This window comes from Ciconia boyciana, chromosome 8 (genome assembly GCF_034638445.1).
Source record: "Ciconia boyciana chromosome 8, ASM3463844v1, whole genome shotgun sequence".
Classification (NCBI taxonomy): Eukaryota; Metazoa; Chordata; class Aves; order Ciconiiformes; family Ciconiidae; genus Ciconia; species Ciconia boyciana.
Genome location: NC_132941.1, coordinates 22,654,957 through 22,663,262, shown reverse-complemented (window position 1 = coordinate 22,663,262; position 8,306 = coordinate 22,654,957). Strand labels below are relative to the sequence as shown.

Below are 8,306 nucleotides of genomic sequence, written 5' to 3'. Positions count from 1 at the left end.
CAGGCCCCAGCCCCACCATCGCCCCCCGCCCCCAGGGAGCCCGGCCCGGGCCCTCCCGGCGCAGCCCCGACCCCCCGCCCCACCCGGCTCCCGCTGCGGCCCCGGCCCCGCTCGGGACCCCCCGCCCCCGGTGCCCTTCGCCGCCCCTGGGGGCCCCGCGACCCGCTCGGCGCCGCGCCAGCCTGCGGGGCCGCCGCTGCCCGACTCCAGCAGGGAGCAGCCGGCGGGACGGGGCCCCGCTCCCCCACCAGGCACGGACACGCACCGGACCGGCACCCGCGCCCCGGCCCGCTCGGGCCGAGCCTCCCCCCAACCGCCTCCCGCCCCCAGAGCGCAGCGCGGGGCCGCCCGCGCGAACAGAGGCTCCGGCCCGGCCACACAGATGAAGCGGTCCCGCGGCCGGACCCAATGCCTGGCCGCTCGGCCCCGCCCCTCCCATCTCTGCTTGGTCCAATCCCGGCGCATCCGGCCCGCCCCATCCGTTCTCCGCTCCGTCCAATCACAGCCCGTCGCTTCAATCCGGCCCGGCCAATCCCGGCCCGGCCGTTCAACCCGTCCCCCGCAGCCCCGATCTCGTCGCCGCCGCTTCGGGAGGGCGCGGGGTCCCGGCACCGCTGCCGTAGGCCCGGCCGGCGGTGTTGGTTCCCGGGGATGGCGGGCGGGGCTCCGCAGTGAGGCCGATTCCGGTCCCCGTTCACGAAGGCGGGACCGCCCGGGCTTGGAGCTCTCGGGCGGGGGGGCGGGGACCGGGGTCCCCGCGCCTCCGGCCGGGCCGCGCTTCCCGGAGCGCCTCCCGGGGAGCCGGGAGGGCCGGAGCCGGATTGAAGGGACGGGCCGGGATTGGGTCGAGCGGAGGCTGGCGGGGCACGGCTGGGCGGGCCGGGATTGGCGGGGCCGGGCGCTGTATCGGGCCGGGATTGGCGGGGCCGGGCGCTGTATCGGGCCGGGATTGGCGGGGCTGGGCTGGGCTGGGCGGAGGCTGTAGAGCGCGTGCGCGGGCCGGCGGCGGGATTGGGGGGGGGGCAGCACCGTCCGGTCCTCAGGGCTGCGGCTCCGCGGGCCGGGGAACGCCGGGAGCGGGGCGGCGGGCAGCGCTGGCCGGCCGCGGGACCGCTTCATCTGTGTGGCCGGGCCGGAGCCTCTGTTCGCGCGGGCGGCCCCGCGCTGCGCTCTGGGGGCGGGAGGCGGTTCGGGGGAGGCTCGGCCCGAGCGGGCCGGGGCGCGGGTGCCGGTCCGGTGCGTGTCCGTGCCTGGTGGGGGAGCGGGGCCCCGTCCCGCCGGCTGCTCCCTGCTGGAGTCGGGCAGCGGCGGCCCCGCAGGCTGGCGCGGCGCCGAGCGGGTCGCGGGGCCCGCAGGGGCGGCGAAGGGCACCGGGGGCGGGGGGGGGGTCCCGAGCGGGGCCGGGGCCGCAGCGGGAGCCGGGTGGGGCGGGGGGTCGGGGCTGCGCCGGGAGGGCCCGGGCCGGGCTCCCTGGGGGCGGGGGGCGATGGTGGGGCTGGGGCCTGGAATAATAATAATACAGCTAAAAGTAATAACGGCACTCTTACCGTGATTTCACTCTCGTAAACAGAGCGTGCGACACAGCTTCAAGACAGGAAAGCGGGACCAGTGCAACGGAGCTTTCCCTGGGCGGGCGGGTGCTGCCCCAGGCCCCGGTTCCTCCCCGCGGGAGGTGCCCCCCAGGTCCCAAGCACTCCCGGCCTGGGGCCCCGGGCTGCGGCTCCCCCTTCCTTCGCCATCGCAGCGGGGCCAGGGACGGCCTGGGGGGGTTTGCAGCCCCCCAAGCGGGGACTCGGTGCCAGAGCCTGAGAACAAGCCCGGGGGCTGGTTTGGGGCCGAAAAACCCGGCTCAGTCGCGGGGTTCAGCAGCTCAAACAAAAGTCGAAGAGCTGGGTTTTCAGAGCGTGGAACCGGAGCCACGTGCTGCGTTTCTGGGCCTGAAAACAAGCGGGGGGGGCCGGGGCTCAGGGCTGCGTTTCTGGGGCTCAGCACCAGCCCGAGTGCCGCCTTTTGGGACTGGGAACCGGAGGCTGAGCGGCCGTTCCCAGCCCTCAACACCGGCTGGCGGGTCTGTGGGTGGGTGGGGCAGGCAGGGCCGTGGGACCCTCACTGGAGGTTGGGGTCTGGTCGCGTTTGTCCCTGAAGCGCGGGACGCTGGCATGCACCAGGCCGAACTCGGCATGTGAGGTGAGTCTCTGGGAGGGCCAAAGCTTTATTCAGCGTTCAGATGCACCGATCAAGGCAATATTGGGACAGCGATGACAGCTCACGTTGATATTTGAGCGATGACAGTGATTGATTTATGACCTTGTCAACAGCCCCAGTGGCCAGGAGAACCAGGAGCAGTTTCACCCAGAGGCAGTGAGTGGGAAGATGTGCAGCTGGAGCTGCAACAGCAGAGCTGAAGCTGAAATAGAGATTGTAGGGCAGGGGCTGGTGCTGAGATAAACACAGCAGGGCTGGAACTGAAGTAAAATGTGTAAGGGTGGAGCTAGAGCTGAAATAGCGACCCTGGGGCTGGAGATGAAATACAGACGGCAGGGCTGGGGCTGGAATATGGATTCTGGAGCCGGAGGCGAGATGCATGGCGTAGGGCTGGAGCTGAAATATGGACTGCAGGGGTAGAGCCGAATCTAGGGCTGGAGCTGAAATACAGGATGGAGCTGAAATATCAACTGTGGGGCTGGAGGGGAAACAAAGAGCCTGGGGCAGAGGCTGGGGTTGAAATAAATAATCATAGAATCATTTAGGCTGGAAAAGACCTTTAAGATCATTAAATCCAACCGTTAACCTAGCACTGCCAAGCCCACCGCTAAACCATGTCCCCAGGCGCCACGTCTACAGGTCTTTTAAATACCTCCAGGGATGGTGACTCAACCACTCCCTGGGCAGCCTGTTCCAATGCTTGACAACCCTTTCGGTGAAGAAGTTTCTCCTAATATCCAATCTAAACCTCCCCTGGCGCAACTTGAGGGCATTTCCTCATGTCTTACCGCTTGCTAATACTGTAGGGCTGGAGCTGAAATAAAGATCCTGAGGCTGGGGCAGAAATACCGACCGTGGGGCTGGAGCTGGCATGATGCAGAGCTGGAGCTGAAATCAATACAGTGGGGAAGGGGATGGAGCTGAAACATCACAGAGCTGGTGCTGAAATAGCCACTGTAGGGCTGGGGCTGGGGCTGAACCGAAGGCCACAGGGCTGGGGCTGAAATAAAGACCCTAGGACTAAAGCTGAAATAAATCCTTCAGGGCTAGAGCTGAAATAAATGCCGTAGGGCTGGGGCTGACACGATGCAGAGCTGGAGCTGACATACCGACCGTGGGGCTGGGGCTGAAATAAAGACCAGGGGCTGGAGCTGCACCACCGACCGTGGGGCCGGGGCCGGAGCCGACGCCAGGCTGGAGCGTCCGTCAGCGGAGCCGGGACAGGCGGGAGCTGCGACGAAGCGTGTGCGAGCTGGAGCTGTAAGGAGGCGTCCTTGGGCCGCACGGCAGCACCGGCGGGCAGGGGCCCAGGCCCGGGCGGGGCCGTCCCCGGCCAGGAGCTGGTCCCGGGCAGGAGCCCGGGGTCGCCTCGTCCTCCTGCGGGCGGGGAGCCCGGCCTCTGCCCGCGGGGTCCAGCCCCGCCAGGCGCCTCTCCCCGCCGGGGTCCCCCGGCTCTCCCGGGCTGCCCGAGCCCCCGCGGGCGAGCGGCGCCGCCCGGCCCGGCTCAGCCGAGCTTCCCCCCGCCCCCGGCCCGGCAGCCGCCCCCGGGAAGTGAGGGGGGGGGGGGCCTGTCCCGGGGCAGGGGCGCAGCTCCCCGCGGTGCTCGGCCCGGGGAGCCCCCGCCGAGCCCGCAGCCGCCCCCCGCCGGCCTCCGGCCCGCCCAGCCCCGCTGCAGCCGGGCCCGGCCCGGGACCCCCCGCCGCCCCGCCGGGCTCCCCGGCCCCGCTCCGCCCGCGGCCCCCGGCGCCCCTCACCCGGGCTCGGGGCGGCCGCTCCCGCCTCCTCGCCGGGCTGCGCCGCCCCGCCGGGCCCCGGCTCCGTGCCCGGGAGGGAGGCAGGGGCAGGGCTGCGGGCCCGCGGAGCCGAGCGCCCGGGGCAGCCCCGGGACCCGGCGCCGGCGCCGCTCGCCCGGGCTGTTGGCGCAGCCCCGCCGAGCGGCCCCGGCCCGGCCGCCGCTTGTGCCCCGCGCAGCCGCGAGGGCCGCTCCTTCCCCCGGCCCGGCCCCTTCCGCCCCCGCCCCGCAGCTCGCCGGGACCCCCCGGCCCAGGGCCCGGGCCACCTCCCCCCGAGGACAGCGGGGGCCCCGAGGGGAGCGGCGGCTCCCCCGCCCCGGGGCTCCCCGGGCTGGGGGCGGAGCGGGCCCGGCGCAGCGAGGGGCGGTGGGGGGCTCCTCCGGCCGGGCGGAGGGCGGGCGGGCGGCGCTGGGCAGCGGGCGGACCCGCGGGGCCCGGAGCCGGCCGGGGGAAGGGGCGGGACGGGAGCGGAGCGGGGCGGGGGGAGCCGGGGGCGCCGCGACAGCGGGGACGGGGCGGGCGGCGCTGAAGTGGGCGGTGAGAGGGGCGGAGAGAAGAGATGGGCGGGGCTGGTGAGGGGCGGGGCGGAGCCGGCGAGAGGTCCCGCGGAGCACCAGCGGGGTGCCGGGGTTGTCACTTGTCCCCTTCCAGGAGGGTCCCCCAAACACGCCCTCCCGAAGGAATCGGGGTCCTTCCTTGGCTGAGCTGGAGCCCCCCGCACCCTGCTCTGCCCCTCCTAGGAGCGGTGGGTGGAGGCCGTGGGACACAGCTGGGATTCCTCGAGGGCGAGGGGACTGTCCCCAGTGTCATCCATGCAGAGTCTGCGGGGCAACCCTGAACGGAGCCCCAGGGAGGTCTGAAGCCCGGGTGGAGATGTGGGGGACCCTCCCCGGGAGCTGGGAGGCTTCGGCACCCTCACAGCCATATGCCTGGGACGGATGCTCCCTCCCTGGCAGTCCACCCGGCCCAGGCCCATCCCCAGGGTGCCATTGCAGAGGGAGCACCAGGGACACGGTTTGTCTTTCCCAGGCTTTATTTGTCTCTCGCCCTGTGCTCACACTGAGGCACGGGCACACCTCCTGCGCCCCACGCTGACGGCCAGCACAGCCCCGGCCAACCCCACGCCAGCTGCCACACAGATCAGGCCTGTCCCCATGCCGGGCACTGCCATCACCCCACCTGCAAAACCAAGGGGGTCTGTTAGCACTCGTCACCAGGGCCATGCCACAGGGCCACAGCCGGCAGGAACTCACCCTGACCTCCCTCCTGCTGCTCTCCCACAGCACCCGGGTCCCTCGAGAGGAGCACAGGGCCAATGACCACATCGGCTTCAGCCTCTTTCCCTGGAGAGGAAGGAGTGATGAGTCAGGCTCGCCCCGTGACCCCGGGGTGTACCCTCCATCCCCACAGAGACCTTACCGTTAGCATCATGGCGGCGGAAGCGGCGGCCAGGCCATCGGTCCAGGGGATTCAGCCTCCGGGAGAGCGCGGGGGACTCACAGTTGCCTGTCTCGCAGCAGCTGCAGATGTCCCGGGTGCCTTCCACAGGTGCCCAGCTGCAGTGGGGTGGCAGCATCGTCACCAGAGCCCCCCCCCCCAGCACCCACGGAGCATTCGTGCCCCCCCCCGAGTCTGGGTCCATGACACATCCCTGCGCCACGCCAGGGCTGTGGGATGTGGGACCTGCCCAGATGTGCCCCATCCTGGTGCAGCAGCTACTCACGTGTTTCTGGCTTTGTTGAAGGAGCAAGCCTTGTTCAGGGGGTCTGGGGCTTGGTCCACTGGGGTCACTTTCAGGTGGCAGGTGATGTAGATCTGCGGGGAGGGTAGGGGAGAGAGGTGGGAACACACTCGTGGGGGATACCGGCGTGGTTTGGGGCTGGCGGGGGGGGGGGGAACACGCAGCCTTACCAGGTTCCTGGCGTCCCCCGCAAACCTGAATACATCGATCCTGAAGCGCAGCACATCCTCCCGGGGCCGGGGGGTGATGAAAGCAGAGCTGGTGTCATCTGACCTTCCATCAACCAGGCACCTGGGGTGGGACGGTGGGGGTCAGCATCTCGGCAGGTCCCCTCCCAGCACTGCTGCCAGCGGGTCCCCGGGGCTCACCCATTGAAGTCGATGATGACGTAGTGGGGTGAGGAGTCGGTGCCGGGGCTCAGGGCGGCCACGCAGCTGTCCACGAACAACCGCAGTGGCACATGGCTCTCGGTGCCCACCTCAGCTTGGATGTTGAGGACGTCACCCAATTGGAAACCAGTGAAAGGTCTCTCGGCACTCCAGTCCTCTGCAAGGTAGCACCGGGGGGACAAAGCGGGGGTGGCTCCAGCCATCCCCAAGCTCCCGAGGCACCAGAGCCAAGGGTCAGCCCAAAAGCAGGAGTGCTGGTGTTTGCCATGGGGTGGGTTGGCTTCCCCAGTGGGATGCTGGGTCCCTGAGCTCCCCCACACTGGGAAAAGAGTTGCAGGTTGGGATGGCTTCCCACTTACCGTTCATGAGGCGCAGGGAGAACACCAGCCTCTCCTCCGCTGACAGCGTGGAGCTGAAGGGAGCCCAGGTGGGCCGGATGGCATTGCTGCTCACATTCTCCCTCCTGGGCAAGGACCACTGTGCATCAGGACATGGCCCCGTGCTGGTCCCCGCGGACCGGGGTGGGGGTACCGAGGACAGGGAGCCCTTACCTGGGGTAGTGGCACTCGATGGGGATGACGGCGGGGTTGCTGCGGATGATGATGGGGTTGCTGGCAGGGCTAGGGTCGTAGTTGAGGAGTGTGCGGTAGATGAGGGAATCTGGTGTGATCTGGGCAGAAAAGCATTGAGAAGCCATCAGAGAGGCCACCCCACCTCCCACCACCACCGAGCCACATAGCCATCCTTTCCCAACTAGGAAATGCTGAGGAAATCCGAAGAAAGGGGGAAAAAGCCAGGGAAAAGGGGATGGAGAAGGAGCCCTGTTCCGTTCTCAGCAAGTTAAACTTCCTAATGGGCCCAAACATGAGCGAAATGGGTCTGATGTGGGGGCTTTGCACCACCGGCATGTCTCCAGCTGAAAGGGCAAAGCAGCTTTGGGGAAAAATGCTCCAGTGCGGGGGAAATACCTGCTCGTCCTTCCCCTACAGTGTTCCTCGATGGTGCTCTGCGTCCAGCACTCAGAGCTCCCCCAGCATCATGGGGGATGCCCAGTGCACGGTCCTGCAGCCTGGAGCTGCTCTGGGGGGGAATGCCAGGTGGGATCTCAGGACTGGGGGAAGCACTGAGGGGGAGAAGGTCTTACCTGCACAATGCTGCCACACTCGTGGAGACCAGCGGTGAAGGTGACAGTGTTGTGGGCAGGGTTCAGCGAGGAATGCTTGCACGCTGCCGGCCCCAGCGTCAGGTCAGCTGGGTTGACCAAGCGGCCGGTGCCGAAGAGGTCCCTGTGCACTGTCACGACCATCTGAGCCTCCTGGCACTGTACCATCACCGGCTGCTGGCTGGAGATGGCTCGAGATTGGGGGTCCTCCACCCAGGACCAGGTGTGGGGGTCTGCCCGCGCCCCCCGGCTCGCTGGGTCACCCCAGGAGAAATCCCAGGGAGGGTAGGCAGCCACCTCGCCTGCCGCCCAGCAGAGAAGAGCGAGGATCAAGCCACTTTCGGGTCCCATCCCTCCTTCTTCCAGCAAACCCCGGCACAGAGAGCCGGAGCTGCTCCTCCAGCCTTTATATCCCCCCAGGAGCAGGAGCAGTCTGCCCCTGGGCTCCCGTTTGGGGACCAATGGCACCCAAAGGTCAGCCCTCGTGGGTGCGGGGAGAGGGGAGGCACAACCGAGTCATTTCCGGGGTGCCGGGACCCCCCGTTCCCGGGCTGCCCAAGGCGAGAGAAAACATCCCCGTCAGCCTCTTTGGGGAAGTTGTTTATAAAACTCAGCAAAAGCCGGAGACGGGGAGACTGGTACAAAGTGACTTGTTTAGGTTATAAGGTGATAAGGGGCTTTTCAAGGCTGCTGGGGAGGTGACAGAAGCGGGGAGAGCAGGGTCCACGATCCCAGCCCGGGTGCTTCCCGTCCCCTCCGCCGGGACCACCCCTGCCCGGCGCCGTCGGCCCCCCGGGACTTTGGTTCCCGCTCAGATGCTGATGTGCGGGGGGGCCGGGAGCCCACGTGCTCACAGCTCCAGCCCAAACAGGGGCTTTAAGCATCCCCCCGCTCCTCAGCGGGGCCGGGGCCGGGGCCGGGGCCGGGGCCGGGATGTTCGGCCACCGCTGACCCAGCAGCAGCCCATGGAACGCCCTCACCACTGACACAAGTGCGGCCGTTCTCAGCCGGAGCCG

At 69.0% G+C, this 8,306-nt stretch overlaps 1 protein-coding gene across 1 annotated transcript; it reads right to left on the bottom strand.

Annotated features, from left to right (window-relative positions):
- Positions 1-2,183: 2,183 nt before the first annotated feature.
- On the bottom strand, positions 2,184-7,726 carry LOC140655612 (uncharacterized). The gene is made up of 13 exons (XM_072870351.1): positions 7,273-7,726; positions 6,680-6,798; positions 6,488-6,591; positions 6,108-6,285; positions 5,910-6,030; positions 5,722-5,813; positions 5,418-5,554; positions 5,252-5,341; positions 5,057-5,177; positions 3,960-4,567; positions 3,315-3,436; positions 2,994-3,093; positions 2,184-2,645 (listed from the first exon to the last, which is right to left on the bottom strand). The coding sequence occupies exons 1-13, from the start codon at positions 7,639-7,641 to the stop codon at positions 2,224-2,226; spliced, it is 2,583 nt and encodes an 860-aa protein (XP_072726452.1). The 5' UTR covers positions 7,642-7,726; the 3' UTR covers positions 2,184-2,223.
- Positions 7,727-8,306: the final 580 nt, after the last annotated feature.

Coding starts and splice junctions, on each gene's coding strand:
- LOC140655612 (XM_072870351.1), bottom strand. CDS start 7,641: ATGGGACCCGAAAGTGGCTTGATCCTCGCTCTTCTCTGCTGGGCGGCA. Junction 6,799..7,272: donor AGTGTGGCAGCATTGTGCAG/GTAAGACCTTCT, acceptor TTTTCTGCCCAG/ATCACACCAGATTCCCTCAT. Junction 3,094..3,314: donor CAGCCCCAGCCCCACGGTCG/GTATGTCAGCTC, acceptor TATTGATTTCAG/CTCCAGCTCTGCATCATGCC.